Raw genomic sequence first — 18,103 nt, forward strand, 5'->3', positions numbered from 1 at the left:
AAATATGAGTAGATCAATAGGTACTGCTCTGGTGGGAATGTAACAGCACTCCATGCAGTCATGGTGGCCACATGAACTTGGAGGCATCTACGGACAATGCCGGGTCTTCAGCTTAGAAATGGAGATGAGCACCAACTCTCAGAGTTGGACACGACTGGACTTGATGTCACAGGGAACCCTTTAACTTTACTGCAAAATCTATCTTAGTCTGTCTTGTGAAGATGGAATGAGAGTTGTCTTAGGTTTTCACAGTATGTGGACTATAATAAAAAATAATAATAAAAACTTTATTTATACCCCGCCACCATCTCCCCAATGGGGACTCGGGGCGGCTTACATGGGGCCATGCCCGGGAAAAATACAATATAACACAATATAAAAACAACATATCATAATACAATTACAACAATACAATAAAGAATCATATACAGTACAACACAAAATCCAAAGAACGATATAACAGGGCAGGCCGCACGAATACTCAGTTAAAACTCGGGGTGAGAAAAGGATAAGAAAAAGGATAAGAATAAAACCACAGGGAACTAAGGAAAAGATAGGACTACAACTCTTACAATCTCACCAGCAGCATGGCTCCCATCTATCTTGATTGGAATTGTAGTCCAAAAACAAAGAATTTCAAATTTTTAATTTGGTTGGCAAGAAGAGTAAAGTGACTCGGTTAGACTAGTTCTACCTCCATGTTATATGTACTATGGACATATGTTGACTATGAAAGGTCTCAAAAGCAAATGATTAAACATACTGCACTCTCTGTTTCTTTCAAAGCCTACACACCAACATTAAATGTTCACTGTCATGCTTGTCCCTTCTGCCAAGGACTCCAGCTTGGTTTTGTCATTGGGCAGCCACATTTTTATCATAACTTCTCAAATGAGTGAGAAGGTCTTCAAAGCACCCTTCCTTTCTTATGCATCCTGCCCACCCACACCCCAAGTTCTTTGGTCACGATGTGGTCATTTCTTCCATTTCCGCCTGCTATTAAAATATTTGAAAAGAGTTATTCTATAAACTGTCTCGATGGAAGGCAATTTTCTCTCTGTATATGTTTAAATCTCTTCAGTGAGGTCTCAGAGCTCCAGGAGGTGAAATGTCCCAGCAGGCTCACAGCTGAGCTGCCCTGGATTAGGAAGTCAGACTCAAAAGATCAAAATAAACTGAAGTGCCAGAGGGGAAAATGCTTAAAAGTTGGAATCTGGCTTCAGATGTCTAAAGAAGCTTCTAAAAATAGACTAAGGGGGCTGCTCAAACACATAAGCTTTCCTTCTCTTAAACTGGTTGTGAATGCTAAGAGGTTTGGGCTAAATTCTCTGAAAGATTACATTCATGGTGATAAGGTCAGTGGGAAATAAATTGCTTTGGATGTTCCCTTATGCCAACCTGACTGCCCTGCATGTGATTTCAGCCACAGGGAACAAATGGATGTCTTCCTGAAACAGCTTCACTGGCTACCAGTTTATTTCCAAGCCCAGTTCAAAGTGATGCTTACGGACCTATATGACTTGGGTCCAGTATATCTGAAGGATCATATGTGTGTATGTGCGTCTAAATTGACGTTTGATGACCCCATGAATTTCATAGGGCTTTCTTAGCCAAGGAACACAGAGGTGTTTTTCTTTCGTTCCTTTAGCCTATAAATATAGAGCTGATAACAAGTTGCCTGTGTTTTGATATCCTTGGAGAGGAGGGCTTCCGCTTAGTCCCACTACTGCACTTATTAATTAAGTTATTAATGAGGAAAAACTCATAAGCTAAGAGAAGCTGCAGCAGCTTGATGTTGCTTGAGTTTGCTGGGAAATATTCTGCCCTTTCCTCTCCTCATGCCTTTCCTGATTTAATTAATTGCAAATAACTTTTGCACTCTGAACTCAGTTTGAAATCACTCAAATAAGCTGAGGAAAAAGATGGAGAAGGGAAGGAGAAGAGATAAATCAGGGCATTTTAAAAGCAGCTGAAAAAGTGGGACAACAGTGGAAGAATTAGGACTGCCCCTAACAAATTTAGATAGTTGGAGGGTATGCCTCTGGAGGGTACCAGATTGAGTAGGACTGCTTTTACTCAACTCCATGTAAGGCTTGTCTAATGTCTACCAACAATAAGACAAGAAGGCTGCAATTCAGTTGGACAGATTGGAAGGTTGCCCTAGTTGCCTTCTGTTAGAGTTAGACTTTCTGTAGACTTGGATGATGCAAGTGTCTCTTTAAAAAGGTAAAGGTTTCCCCTGACATTAAATCTAGTCATGTCCGACTCTGGGGTTTGTGCTCATCTCCATTTCTAAGCCAAAGAGTTGTACGTAGATGCCTCTAGGGTCATGTGGCCGGCATGACTGCATGGAGTGCTGTTACCTTGCCACGGGAGCAGTACCTATTTATCTACTCACATTTGCATGTTTTTCAAACTGCTATGTTGACAGAAGCTGGGGCTAACACCTGGAGGTCACCCCTCTCCCCGGATTCGAACTGCAAACCTTTTGGTCAGCAAGTTTAGCAGCTCAGCGGTTTAACCCACTGCGCCACGGGGGGCGTCTCTTGTCCTCCCATAAATCACTTTGCCAACTATTTTTGCTGTGGAACAACCTTTTATTCGACCATGCAGAACTTTTATCTCCTTCTCTTTCAATAGATAAGGGTTTTTGAGTTAACTGCATGGTCCATAGGAAGGTGACTGATCCGCTTCCTCCATAACCCTCCTTGTGAACAATCATAACAAACTTCCATGGCTGAGTGTGAATAGTTTTGTACTGGATCTTAGGATGCACTGTAGTTCTGGGGAATGGACTAGAATGTTCCAGCTGGGAGTTCTATGTATGACAAATCCTTATTGCGTGGCCTTACATCTTAGGTGATCTAAGATCATAAGATAATGTGCCATGTTACAGAACACAATAAGCTGTGCCATTCCATGAAGTGAAGGTCAAGAACAACATGCACTTTATTCACAATGTGCCACAGGCTGTTGAAAAACTGTATTCTGTTGCCTGCATATATAATCCACAACAATATAACATCCACATAAGCACATAAGAAAGGGATAGTACTTACACTCCGTATACTGTTGGAGCTGAGCAAATTCCGCTGGACTAAGCGTGATCCATGTGCCATCACCCATTTTTCAGGCCGGCTCAGAGGAGGCGATGCTCACCTCTCATAAATGCTCTTGGAGAAACTGCACTAGGAATTCTTCTGGGTCATTGCTCCAGTTTGCATGGGAACTGTATCTGTGTCACTGCTGTTAATCTTTAGTGTGAATAGCAGAAATCAAATGCTGATCCACATGGGAGATTGTTTATCTGGCCTCTTCATAGCTGTCCTTACAAGCACTGTGCTCAGGTGGGCCATCAGAAGAGATGTCATAAAGAATACCAGAGTCTTCAAACCTAGAATTAATAAGATCATTTATAGAATTATGTAGGTTTTTCCAAGGTAGTTTTTCTGACTGTCTTCTAGTAAGTCAGACATTAGCTTTGTTAACAAGTTGGAAAAGAAAAAAATAAGAAAAGCCATAAAATGCAAGGACTCCAACAATGAAACAAGCTAGTTCCATCATGAAAGCCTGGAGACTGTTCCAAGTCTTCTATCACCCTTGAAGCTTACTGGATAATCTTGCATGATTATTATCTCTTAGCCCAAACTTCACCATGCAAGCACCCTTGAGATGTTTTACATTCACCCTCTTGAGATGGTATGGCTTTAGCAGTTTGCTTTTTGGAAGGGTAAGATTGCGCTTCTTCATATCCTCTCCTCTGAGTTAAAAGAGTACAAATTAATTTTCCACTTTAAAGTCACTTTGCAGCAACTGAAGTAAGCTGAGGACAAAGAAGAAGTGGGAGGAGGACAGGGAAAGTGGAACAGTGGAAAAGCAGTTGGAAAAATGGGATGACAGAAGATTAATCAAACAGAAGTGTCTCTGCCAAACTGTGATAGCTTGGAGGATATGTGTTTCGCCTAAAAACTTTGAGGGATGCCAATTCTATCTTTTGAATAGGTTGCAGGTCTCTCCCAAATTAGCATAAAAAACACATCTATTTCAAAATCATTTTTATTTTGATGAATTCCATGTATTCTCTTAAAGATTCCAGAGGCAGAAAACTGGCAACCAAGTTTACTACAGTTGTTCATCCCCCACTGAGTCTATAACACTAGGTAATAAATTTTGATTTTTTTTCTGTTCCTGGTTTGAAAGTGTTATTTCCTGTTTAATTGTACAGTACTGACTTTGATAGTTGTTATACTCCAGAAATTTTGTTTTTGTGGCTGGAGGTTAGCAGTAGTATTTTCTTCAATCTAGGCACTTTGTTTGTAATTTTCCTCTTTTTTTAATAATGTCAGAATCCACTTGAGAACATACTGCAAGTTACTTCTGGTGTGAGAGAATTGGCCGTCTACAGAGACGTTGCCCAAGGGATGCCCGGATGTGTTACCATCCTGCTGGGAGGCTTCTCTTATGTTCCCGCAAGCTACAGCTGACAGACGGGAGCCCATCCCGTGTAGTGGATTCAAATTTTCCTTAATTAAAATATGCCTTTTTAATCTTTTAATGTGTTTTCATGTTTTTATGATAGAAGCAGTAGGTTAAACCTTTGTGTCAGTAGGACCGTTGACTTGAAGGTTGGGTTGCTGACCTGAAGGTTGCCAGTTCGAATCCAACCTGGGGAGAGCGCAGATGAACTCCCTCTATCACAGTGGTTCTCAAACTGGGGCCCCCAATGTTTTTGAACTACAACTCCCAGAAATCCCAGACAGTTTACCAGCTGTTAGGATTTCTGGGAGTTGAAGCCAAAAACATCTGGGGACCCCAGGTTGAGAACCACTGGTCCATCAGCTCCAGTTCCCCATGCGGGGACATGAGAGAAGCCTCCCACAAGGATGGTAAAACATCAAAACATCTGGGCGTCCCCTGGGTAACGTTCCTTGCAGATAGCCAATTCTCTCACACCAGAAGCGACTTGCAGTTTCTCAAGTTGCTCCTGACATGAAAAAAACAATAGAAGCAAATAAGAAATGACATTTATAACCCAGGAACAAAAATTCATTTACATAGTATAATCTAAGCTATACAGGAGTCTAGCATACTGAATTTAGCAAGTTCCTTTTTTGAATACATAGATCTGATTGCACATGTTATAGAATGGCAACAATGCAAAAACACAAAGCAAACAAACACAGATTAATTTGATACCTGTTACAAGAAACTACAAGAACAAATAAAAATGGAGACAAGGATGCAAGAAACCATCACTAAAAAGCAGCCAGAAATATCCAAAATAATGATGTAACACAGCAAAAGCACAACACAGTTCCGTTATCTAACTATAACATGAGAATTTTATTAGCATGAACCACTGCCACACCAAATGCAAACTGCTTCTCGCCAAGAAAACATTGGGATAGGTTTGTTTTAGAGTTGCCATAGATCAGAAACAACTTGAAGGCATATAACAGCAACAAACCACAGGGGAACATGTGGGGAAAGTGTTAAATGCTCTCTGCCAAGGGCGCAGCTTTGATCCAAAATCCTCCCCAGCAGAAATTAGCTATGATGAAAGGGGGGCCATCATATAGCTCTCCTTTCCCTCATTATTGCTTGTAGCAGCTTTTGAAAAGAAATGAAGTTTAAAAAGCCACTAGATGGAGAAAGGATTAATGTAGATTTCATTCAATTCCTCCTACCCACCCCTCCAAAGTTTTATCCTGAGATGAGTACCTCTGAAACTGGGTTGTATAAGTAAGACCTTGAAACGTTCACTCTTGAGCAACAGGAAAACATCTTTTGTTCTAAAATTGATGTAGGAGATGTTGTAACATAAGTGCAGCTATTTTCACCATTAGATTATAAGAGCAACACTAAGTAGCTAACCAGAAATTCAAAATCAACCTCACATAATATTGTTGAGTGCCTTCAGGTCCTTTCCAACATATGTCAATTATAAGACAACCCTGTCATGATGTGTTCTTGACAAGATTTGTTCAGAGGAGGTTGATTTTGTCTTCCTCTGAGGCTGAGAGAGTGCAATTTGCTCAGGATCACCCAGTGGGTTTCCATGGCCAAGTGAGGATTTGAACCATGGTCTTCAGAATTCTAGTCTAACAACCACTCAACTTCATCATGCTGGCTCTTTATATAACATATGTACATAAAATGCTTATGTACTTGTAAGTATTAACCTTTGGAAATCATTGAGTACAACTATTCCCGGTAGGTATTTCTTAAATCTTTGTTTCTAACATGCAGTTTGAAAGGGTGAGAAGGAATTGTAGTATTAACAGTTAAGGGAAAGTATAGTAAGCCTTAAAGTTATGATATTTAATTAAGTGAAAAGCCTAAATCCAATTGTTAGTCCCAGATTGAGGAGACCTATTGAATCAATGGGAACTTAGTGGGTAGATTCTCATGAGTATTCCATTGATTCATTGAGTCTACTCTAGTTGGAATAATTGGATTTGAGGCAAAACTTCTCAGGATATATTGTGTTCATAAAATTTATGTTGACCTTGTGGGAGCTTCAGGCTAACCACATATGAAATTCTAAATTGGTTTATATGATTTTATCTTTTATCCAATAACCTTTAAACTACCCTCAAGCATCTACATTAGGATGTTAAGTGTTGGATTCAGTTAACCCCTTACTGCAATGGATTCCACCAGTGAAATGGGAGGAGATCCCTGCAGCCAATACATTCTCAAAATCTAGAGCTGGGACACAGTCCAGAGGGCACTGAGTGATCTAGGGGGAAGGAGAGGATGAGGAACATGTGGGGCATCTTTACTCCACTAAATATTTCGGACTGCAGCCCCCATATTCACTTATCATTAATTATGCTGGATAGGGCTGACAGTAGTTGTTGGTTAAAACATATGGAGGGCCAAAGCTTTCTAGCCCTTCTCTACAGTATTCAACAAACATTATTCAGACTTCTTTTTAAATCAAAGTAGTGTCCTAATTCCTTCATTGGTGAAATAAATAGGAGATTTCATAGAACCATAGAACTGTTGCTCTGGAAGGCACTTCAATGACCCTGTAGAGAAATCCACTGCCATGAAGGAAACACAACTAAAAATCTGGGGCAAATATCTATTGGATTATGCAAGTGGTTCCCAACCTGTGGGCTGTGGCCCAACAGTGGGCTGTGAGAACAAAAATCCAGTCCACAAACCTCCTTCCTCTTTATTTATTTTATTTTATTTCCGCTCCTTTCTATTCAGCATCCCAAATAACTAAACTGAATTTAAAGTTGTCCAAAAATTGATTCGTAACTTTTTTAGTACTAATGCTGGAAAGTGGTCCCTGGTCAAAGTAATCACTAGTCAAAGTGGTCAAAAGTTTGGGAACCACCAGATTATGCAAGCATTTACTCTCACGCTTATGCTAAATGAGCTGTAATGCATAAGCTCTGTATGTTACTGGAACTGCTATATAATTAGGATTCTGAATGACACGAAAGTATGTGTATATACAGTCCTTGTGTTACATATATACAGCCTACTTCATGGTCCTAATCCTAAATAGTAACTAGCTCTCACATGAAAAGGGAAAGAAATAGTCACCACTATCTTCGCCATATGCTCAGGAGAGAAATAAGGCCTGTAGTTTCAGATCACAAACCTTTAAGGGACATTTTGCAACCTGGCACTAAGCTGCATTGTGCCATCTGCCTCATACACAGGAGCAGAAGCTTCAGAAGATGAAAACTAAAGAGAGAGTGCTGATCTATGAGGATTCGGAACCATAAACTGTTCCTTTTTATATGTTTCTCATACTTCCTCAACAATAGGATTGAAATACTAAAAAAGGTTGAGCAGAAGGGAATATCATATTTTGGAGCTAGGATTGCAGTGTTTGTTAGTGATTTCCATGTTGGACCAGGACCCTAGAAACTAGGGTTCCAATCTCCATTTGATCATTGAAATCAATTGGGTGACCTTGGACAAATCATATTCAGCTCTTACCAAAAAAAGAAAAGAAAAGCAAGAGTAAACTTTTTCTGAACAAATCTTGCCAAGAAAACTAGGTGATAGCATTGCTTTAGACTCAACATAATTCAGAAACAGCTTGAAGACACATAACAAAAAATTCTAGTGGAGCAAGTGCCTTAGAGTCACTATAAGTAGGAAACAACTCGAAGGCACAGTGCACACAGTACATTGCCTTACACTCAGTGATCTGTCCATGGTCCTGCAAGATTTATCTTTTATTCTTTCATATGATGCTTTTGAATTCCAGGCCTGTCTATACTGAGTACCTGACCACCTGCCTGAGGATACTGCAGCAGTGTTTTCTTTACTGATCTGAATTTGTACATTTATCCCAGACTGCAAGTAGAACATATGCTTTCTGGATCATCCAGGGGCTTTGAAATCTCAGTACAGGACATAATGTCTTCAGGATTAGCATGAGATAGAGAAAAAAGAGAAATTGCAGGGAGACAATTGAGATTCATATTTCCTTCAAAAATGAGCTGATTATTTAGGGGAAAATGCCACTAACTAGTGGTTTGTTGGCAATGATCTTGAGCAAAAGCTAACAGAATTAAGACAAATATTCAAAAAAATGACATTAAGAATCAGACCTAAATTATATTCAAGGGTAGCCATACTGGCCAATAACAAAATGCAACAACATTCAAAATCCTCAAACAATATCTTTATTGTGCCAAACACATGCACAAAATAAAAAATCTTCTTAAGTTGCACTAGATTCTAATCAGGCAAAGATGTTTAAATCATATTGGAAGAAAAAATATTACAATGTTAGAGTTCCAGGCCTACATTTTGTCAATATATTGTTTTTGTCAGTTAAGGGATATCAACCCCCTTCTTTTGCCATATAGGCACTGGAAGGCAAAAAATGAAAACCCGTCTAGGCAATAACATTTCCATTCCTTAGTGAGGTCATCTATCCTTTTCTTAGGCAAAGAACATTACATTTTCAAGGAACTTCTGTACTACTGCATCTTTAAAAAATCTTGTAGGTACTGTATGGGTAACATCCTCCAAATACAGCTCTAATGAGAAAGTTTTAGCTTTGTTGAAGGTGGAAACATTAGAGAGCTAAGTCTGAATTCCTTGGCTCTGTCTGGACTTTCAACCTCTTCCAGTTTTGTTTTATTGTTGTTATGGCTGTTTTTGAAAGTCTGTGTGGCCAGTGAAAACCCTAGGGTAGCAAATTGTCCCCTGAACCTCCCAGAGATGCCCATCCTGGCTCATAGAAATTGGTACAGTGCAGACACTAGGACCTGGGAGATCCTGGGTTCAAAGTTTCCCCCCTGTCACAAATTTACTAGCTGGTCAAAACCTAATCCAACCTCCAGTCTGTACTCTAAAAGGATAATAGCACTGACTTCTCTTGCAGGACTGCTGAATAGAATTTCCAGAGATAATTAATGTGAAGTACTTTGAACCTGCTAAAAGTATAATGAACGTGTCATTTTGCTATATGTGTTGGAGTTTCTTAATAACTGTAACCCCCAAAGGATACTGGTGTCAGGGTTACTGCTCTGCTCTTTAAGAGGCAATTATGCACCTTCTGCCTTCTGAGTGCCAAAGTGATCACAGCAGTAACATGTTCCCTAGCCAGAGGGTTTCATTATACAAAGAACAACTATGGCTGGTGGGAGAGACTAAATATTGGCTAAACTGTATGACCTCTGTATCAATACACTTCAAGATCCACTGTGGATACCTGAACTATGTGGATAATAGCAAATCCTATTGTTTGACTATACTTGTGTGCACTTTTTTGAGTAAAGTGGAAAAAGGCTTAGTCCATTCAGGGAGAACCTATGAAAAGCACCAACTCCTTCTACTCTCTCAGTGCTCCTTTGGGAGAAAACACCAAAATGTCATTTTCCTGCCCAGGCATCTAAAAAGGCCATAGACAGCACTGTAGTGCAAAAGTAAAGGTGGTTGTACCTTTTTTTAGGTTGTCTCAGGATGGACTAAGGCTTTACCTATTGCCATTCTATTCAGAGAAGAAAACTCTTGACCCATTGACCCTTGGATAACTTGACTGGATACTCATGGCTGAGTATGATTATCTTCCAAGTGTAGAGTCTTGGTGGTGGGTCTGCAAATGACCATAGAAACCTATTCTGAATCAGCATCATCTTCCCCAGTGAAGACATATATTTCCAGATGAAAGGAAGTCCCAACAAGGGTTTGCTTGTCATGCCTTCCCCTTGGCACAATTCTCCTTTTTGTCCTCCATTCGAACCTCTTCAAAATCCTCAGCACAGTAATAGCTGACCTCTAGCTAGAAAAATTGAGTGCCAGGGCTCCCCAGTTTAAGCTACATTTTAAGCCCATCTTTAAATATCTTTTGCTAGACACTGACATTACGTTTTCTGTTCTTGTGCAGGGAGTAGAGTAACCATTTTGGGAGGCAGTGATCGGACATCTGGACAATGTGGCCAGTCTAGCGAAGTTGATGGCATAGGATCATCAATGCTGGTGGTCTTTACTTCTTCTAGAACATTGATGTTTGTCCACCTGACTTCCCAAGAAATTTGCAGGAATTTTCTGAGGCAACATTGATGGAATCTTTCCAGACATTGAGAGTGATGTTTGTTGACTATCCATGCTTTGCAGGGATACAGCAGAGTTGGAAGGGCAATAGCTTAATAAACAAGCATCTTGATATCCTTATGGATGTTCTGATCTTCAAACACTCTCTGCTTCATTAAAAAAATATGCACTGACAGAACTCAGACAATATTGTATTTTGGTGTCACTATTGACTTTTGTGGAGGTGGTTATCTAGGTAGCAAAAATGGTCAACATTTTCTAGCGTTGAACCAGTAAGCTTTATTTCTGGCACTGCGGAGGGATTTGTCAGTGCCTTCTGATAGAGTACTTTGGTTTTCTCAATGTGTGAAAGTGAGTGTAGAATCCAAAAGAGGCACAACCCCAAAGATAACATTTTTAATCTCCAGAGACCTGAAAAATACCTGGTCTCCTTATGCCAGCAGAGAGATAGACCAATGTTGTTGATTCTTCGCTGTTCTGACCCAAGCTTGCTTTAAATCTCAAATTGACCAAAACAATGAGGCATTTCACTTAGGACTACTGTATTTTATTTTTGTTTGTTTTTTAGAAACCCTTCTCTGCAAGTGCTCTGGACATAATGCTTTTAGAAATAAAGTACTCACAGTTGTTTTCCTCATAGTGCTCTCAGGGCAAGCTTCTACACTTTCATAACATTACTTGCAAAAAAAGAGGAATAAAAAGATGGAAAGTGCTACTGTGAAGAGGGGGAGCCTGCCAGGAAAAGGAATTTCCCCCCCACTGATGACGTCCACATTGGACAGGCCAGAGATGCCCATTCTCTAATCTTCCACACTCAACAGACATTTCCTTCTGCTTTCTCTCTCTTGCTATTTATTTGATACATTTATACCTTTACTGCCTGTCAGTTTGATCAAGGTTGCATATGTGGTTCTCCTCTTCACAGCAACTCTCATGGTAGGTCATACTCAGAGAAAATGACCAGTCCAAGACTAGACAGAGAATAGTACAATTGTATTTCAAGTTTTGACAACATCCTTTTCATTTTTATAATGTTTTGGTCACCCGAGAGATGCAGTTAGACAATTTTAGACTCTGAACTTGGTGGTCTTATTGTGGGAATCAAACTTTTTAACTAGCACTACTTCACTTTAAGATGGCAAGACAGCCTTGCAACAGTTGCATTGTTATTGTTGTGTGCCTTCAAATTAATTCTCACTACGGCAACCCTCAGGCAAATCTATCATGGGGCTTTCTGGGACTGAGAATGTGTGGCTCAGCCAATGTCACCCAGTGGGTTCCATGGTCAACTGGGGAATCAAACCCTGAACTCTGGGGTCGTTTTTCAACACTCAGGCCACTTCACTATGATGGCTTACCATTGTATACCATCCAACATTTTACAGAGGAAAATGGGTACCTGCGTGGCCAAGCAACAATGAATTTGTTGAGGTCTGTGAAGCCAATGAGGATCAGGATTTTCTGGTGGAGCCTAGTGCTTCTGTGGGGGAGAGAAAAAGTGTTTTTTGGGAGGACATGAATGTTTTGGGTTGATCTGTTGCTGGGGAAACAGGAAATATTCTCATGAGAATCAGCCAGGGATTGACTCTGAAAGGAATGTGGAGGAATCAGGAGGGTTACAGATAACCCAGCATTTATAGAACAGATGGGACAGTGCTAAACAGAGACAAATCTGATGGCAGAGTCTGGAAGATAAACAAAGGGAACCCAGGTGTGAGAAAGCGTGATGTTAAGGGCAAGAGAGAATATTCTTAAGGAACTGAAGTCAATATTCGGAGAGGAGATCAACGTTGGATTTTCATGTGTCAAGTTGCCTCTCTTGGGAGCTCCAAGTTAGGAGTTCTGTTCTTGGGTCTGCATCTTGTTTTTCCTATTTAAGTTCCATGCCTCCTGCTTGTATTATAAATCTTGTTTCAAGCCTTTGGGATTATAGTCAAGTTCAAGTATCAAGTCTTTAGATTATGGTAATGTTCATGCTTTCAAGCTTTTGGATATAATTCTAGTTTAAGTGCAACAAACCCTGGATTAGTTTCTGGCGTTTGACTTAAGTGATTTTTGGAATTCCTATTCAGAGTTGGTCATTGCTTTTGTTAAGCTTCTGGAAATCTAGCTCAAGGATGCAATTTGAAACTGTGTTTATATTAGATACTCTTTTCTTAATAAACTTACTATTCTTGTTCATCTGTGTAGTGCTTGGGTGAAAAAGGGATCAAGTAGATGGCTGGGCTGCAACAAAATTGTCACTAGCTTGATAAAAGTTAGTAATAAGAGAAGAACACACAAAATAGGAATGGCTGAAGTACTTTACTTTTCCTACTGAGAAGGATAACTTTGCCTCTCCTTTCCTTTCCAGCTTAACTATTTTTGCACTTTGAACACAGTCTACAATAGTAGAAGTAAGATAACGATAAAGGGATAAAGGAGGAGAAGAAACTGGGACATTTCAAAAGCAGCTGGAAAAGTGTAATGACATTAAAAATGTCCACCAGGTTGGAGGATGTACAACCGAGGACTCTCCTGTTCATTCCACTAAATGGGACCCTGGACGTCTGCCATCAGAGCTCAAATGTCATTGTCCCATTGTTGCTTCTACCTATGTTTTAGCTGCAACATTTTCCATACTTCCTGTTGCAACCTCTTCTGGTTCCTCACGCCCACTCTTTTCCCAAAGGCAAATCCTTTCATGCTAGTGTGGGCAGAGGACAAGAGGAGGGCACATCTGAAAGAGGGTTTGCTAGTAGCAGCTCAGATCTCAAAGTGGCTGTGATGGGGAGCACTACTGAGAAATCAGTGATGCAGAGGATGATGAAAGTAGCGCTGGATGCTGTAGGAAGAGAGGCAGTTTTGCTCTCCAGGGAGCAAAAACCTTCCAAGTGCTTGTTCCTTCTAAACAGATTAGCCGGAAAAATCTGGAGGCAGTTATGCTGTTTTGACAATCATGACAAAAAGCACACTTGTGGGAGTTCTGGCTGTACTGATGGGGTCATTCTGGGAATTGTAGTCCAAAAAAGGAACTTGTATGAGCACTACTTTGAGAGTTTGTGGATGTCTTTGTTTGCTCTAATGAAAGATGAAGTGAAGTGGTTTCTAAGGCTAGGTCCTCACACATGGTTGAATGTCAGGTCCCAGAACCTTTGCATATGCATTATGCCAGCCACAGAGGGAAAACAAAATCTGGAAATGCACCTTTGGTAACAAGCTCTTAACAGTCTTGCAAATATAAGATATGCACTGGGGGTTACTTGATCTTTTACTGTAAGACATATTGCTGTGAGAAGAAGGGAAAATTTCAGACACTTTCTACTTACACAGTCATGACTCAAGGCATTGCTCAGGCTGTAAATGCCTAGTTTTCATTTGCTTTTTTTTTTAAACCCAGTCTGCTAAATTTGTTGCTTGGCTGTTTTGAGACAGAAATTGGCTTGGCTGTCCTAGTTGATGACTGTTGCTGGGGAATGCATGGCAGGAGTAAGTTCCTTTTGGTTATTTTGGATTCCTGAGAACATTTTGATACGACTTTCATACTACACAGTTATAACAATTGCAATCCACTTTAACTGCCATGGTTGCTCCCACAGGATCTTTGAGATTTGTAGATTAATGAGGCGCTAGAACTCTCTGGCAAATAATTATAAATACCTCATCGAACTATAGATCCCAGGATTCTGGGGACTTTAGTCATGGCAGTTAAGAAGTGTTATGTGCGATAAACATATAAGAAAGACAGATTCTGTGTTTTGTACTAAATGTAAGGCCCTTAAACAAGCTCAAGCAAACTACCATCTTCACATTCATTTTTTGTCATTTCAAAACCAAACAACCCAAAACATTCCTATTCCTTTATCACACTTGGGGTTCTTTCATACAACACAGTTATAGTGCTGTGGTCTCAAGTTAGTTGTCACAGGAACTTCCCATAGAGTCCTGGGAGCTCAGGGAGGGTTATACAGAATTCTCCCAGAATCTGTTTGATCTTGGGAAGTGAATTAGGGTCAGCTCTAGCTAGTACTTGAATGGGAGATGCCAATGAATACTGGTGCTGTAGGCTACTTTTTTCAGAGGAATGAACTGGTGAAACTACCTCTGAATATTCTTTGCCTAAGAAAATCATATGAAATTCATGGGGTCAACATAAATTGAAAGGTAACATACACATAAAGAACTCTGAGTCAGAGAACTCCTTGAGTGCCCTGCTAAACTGTGATTTTTCAGAAATCAATGGCAGTTCAATTTGCTGGTTATGATGGGGCCACGGTGGTGCAATGGGTTAAACCACTGAGCTGCTGAACTTGCTGACCAGAAGATTGGTAATTCAAATCCGTGGGATGGGGTGACCTCATGCTGTTAACCCCAGCTTCTGCCAACCTAGCAGTCCGAATGTGAGTTGATCAATAGGTACCGCCTTGGCAGGAAGATAAACAGCGCTCCATGTAGTCATGCTGCCCACATGACCTAGGAGGTGTTTATGGACAACACAAGCCCTTTGGTTTAGAAATGGAGATGAGAACCACCCATCAGAGCCGGAAGGGGAAACCGTTACCATTATCTGTGTTTGTTGTTTTCTAAGCATTAAATGTTTGCCTTATGTGTACTGAAATCTGCCCCGAGTCTTCTCGGGGAGATAGGGCGGAATACAAAGGATTATTATTATTATTAAAGTGGAATTACAGTAGTATAACTGAGTATTTTGAAAAAGTCTCTTTCTTTCCATCCATAGGCTGTCTGTATGTGTGACTGCCTTATAACAGGGGAATTCCAGACAGGAAACAATCAGGGCCAGCTAACACCTACCAACAAAGGATTCCCCCAAGCAGGAAGCAGCCAGGCTTTGAAGCTGCAAGGCTATGCAGTGCTAATCAAGGTGGTCAATTGCAACATTCACACCTGCCTCCAACAGACAAGAGCTCTTTCTCCCACTCTAGACCTTCCACAGCTATATAAACCTCACTTGCCTAGTTTCCAACAGATCACACAACCTTTGAGGATGCCTGCCATAGATATGGGCAAAACGTAGGGAGAGAATGCTTCTAGAACATGGCCATACAGCCTGGAAAACTCACGGTCTTATGACAGTTTATATCAAATTCTCTTAATTCCTGTCAAACAGCATGTATTCTGTGAGCTTATTGACAATCAATTCTCACACAAGCCTGCTACAGAAATGTTGGGGTTTCCCCTTCGATATATAGTGATTTGTTTTGCAAACATAGTCATTTCTCACATTTCCTTCTCAAAACACACTCTTTCTCTCACTCCTGTCAGTACAGATATTTGAAACCATAGTTTCCCCTTGCTTTACATTTTGCTGGTTATGATGCAAGCAGCCAGGAGATGTAATATCATGGACAAGCTGAGGAGAGACCAATGATTGTGCACAGCAGTTCTGTACACATCTGCATATCCCCTGATAGGGAAGAAACAAACAACAGCTTTGCTAGTCAGGAGGGATAAAAGATAACAGCAAAGCAAGCGCTCTTTCAAAAGCCTCCTCTAAGTACAAACAGCAGGGTAGAAGACAAGCTGTCCAACATGCATCATATCAAAAGAGACAAGTTACATGTTTCTTTTTGACAGCCAAAGGGCACATCAATGAAATATGTAGCTTGACAACATAGTCTTACAGTGCTTCTGGACACTGGGCCCTATGAGCACAGCTTGAACCCAACTGAAGGGAGGGAGAAAACAGGTCAGAAACCCTTTTCAAACATGAATAATCAGGCATGCATTTAGGGGAATATTAAAATGTCTAACAAGTGACAGGTTTCTAGGTTTGCTTGGTTTTTAGACCTGTGAGCACTGAGTTGCTTTTAATAGATTTTGCCTGGATAATTGGTGTTCACATCAAAGACCATTTATGAAATTTGACAGTAAAAACTTAGTGGAAGTGCACAGTACTATGAAACACACACAATGATCATTGTTCTGTTTGTATCGTCTGCACTAATTAAAGATGATCAAAACCTTGGGCATAAGTATGACACAAATATGAACAGGGAAAGGAAAAAAAATGGACTAGAAAGACATGTGTCCATCTATTTGTGCTGGGGGAGCATTCTGACACTTGTGGCTTCTCCTATTATAAAGGTACCATAATAGGAATCAAAATGCCTAAACTCATCCACAAATCCAGAGGACTTTAAATAGGATGGTTACATCTAAAAGAAAAATGGGGAGCAGAAGGGAAAACTGCATTTATACATTCCTAGCCTGTTGGAGTGGACAGTGGGCCCTTGATATCTACTGGGATTTAGCTCCTCAGTCCCACATGGATACCAAAATCTGTGAATGGTCAGGTCTTATTATATACAATGGCACAATAAAACAGTATCTCTTATCTAAAATGACAAATCAAGATTCAGGTTTTTTTTCTTTTTCAAATCATGGATGCAGAATCTACAGATATGCAGGAGTGACTGTACTGAAAAGTAGTCAAGACTGTCAGTTTCCATGTCAGTGGGAATAGTAACTCTGCTTTAAGCTTCAGTCTGAAATTTAAAGGTGCAATTCAAGGTTTTAGCTGTTGGAAATAGCAACACCTCTCAAGCCTTTCACTATTCATTTGTTAATGTATACATTTGCTAACCTGTATTCTATGTGTATGCTGATTTGCTAGTTTGACTGTACCTTTTTGGTGTGGGAAGGGTTATAGACATGTGATTTTACTGAGCATGTGACTCCATTTTACATTCAGTGTCTGCTTTACACCTCAGTAGAGGTGGATGCATGTTGCTATTTGGACTTCAGTAGAAAAGTATGACTTATGGACTACAGTGGACTAAAAGTATGACTTATGGACTATACCCGAAGACTATGGACTATTACAGGCATGGGCAAACTAAGGCACTCTCAGCTATTGTGTGTCTCACCCTCCTGGCATAAGGATGGTGTGAGCAACCCTATCCTTATGCCAGGAGGACAGCTCAAGGAAGGCACACAGGGGCTGAGAGTCTCTGGAGCATACCCAGCCACCATCTGTCCCACCCACTTGGCATAATGCCAAGAGGACAGCTCAAGGATTGGGGGAGGAGGATGGGAAGGAGGATCAAGGTAGTCACTGTGTGTCCCACCTTCCTCCCAGTATAAGGATGGGATGAGCAGCCCCATCCTTATGCTGGGAGGACAACCTGCCCCCTCCTGCCCCTGTCCTTTCCCAGGCCTTCCCCACCCAATCTGTGCCCAGCCCCCCTACCTCCCAATCCAGCCGGACCCACAATGTGGTCCCAAGGCAAAAAAGTTTGCCCATGCCTGGACTATTGATTAAGAATGATACCCTGTGTACTCAACACACAGAGAACTAGATCCTATCTATAACTCAACTTTGATAAGAAATGTGCCTGTATGGTGAATTAATACAATATGTTTGTGAGTAAACAAGATATGTTATTTTTCAAATAAGACTTTGTTTTTTGTCTCTTGAGTACATATTTTAAACGAAGAGGTTTCAAGGGAGTGTATATCTTTTGGGCAACTGCAATTTCAACTTCAAAAAAATAACCATCATCTGCTTACCAAATATATTTTTGTAGTGGCTTGTCTTTGTCCTTGGCAGTTCAAAGACATGGTT

At 40.5% G+C, this 18,103-nt stretch overlaps 1 protein-coding gene across 3 annotated transcripts in view; it reads right to left on the reverse strand.

The window, feature by feature from the left end:
• dgkg (diacylglycerol kinase gamma) overlaps positions 1-18,103 on the reverse strand; it is a 171,961-nt gene that overhangs the window by 110,038 nt on the left and 43,820 nt on the right. For all 3 annotated transcript variants that reach the window (XM_003218420.4, XM_008106400.3, XM_008106399.3), the window contains exon 2: positions 3,060-3,394. In XM_003218420.4, coding sequence (XP_003218468.2) covers positions 3,060-3,126 — 67 coding nt within the window. In that variant the 5' untranslated portion in view covers positions 3,127-3,394. The remainder of the gene's footprint in view (positions 1-3,059; positions 3,395-18,103) is intronic.

Source organism: Anolis carolinensis, chromosome 3 (assembly GCF_035594765.1).
Source record: "Anolis carolinensis isolate JA03-04 chromosome 3, rAnoCar3.1.pri, whole genome shotgun sequence".
Lineage (NCBI taxonomy): Eukaryota > Metazoa > Chordata > Lepidosauria > Squamata > Dactyloidae > Anolis > Anolis carolinensis.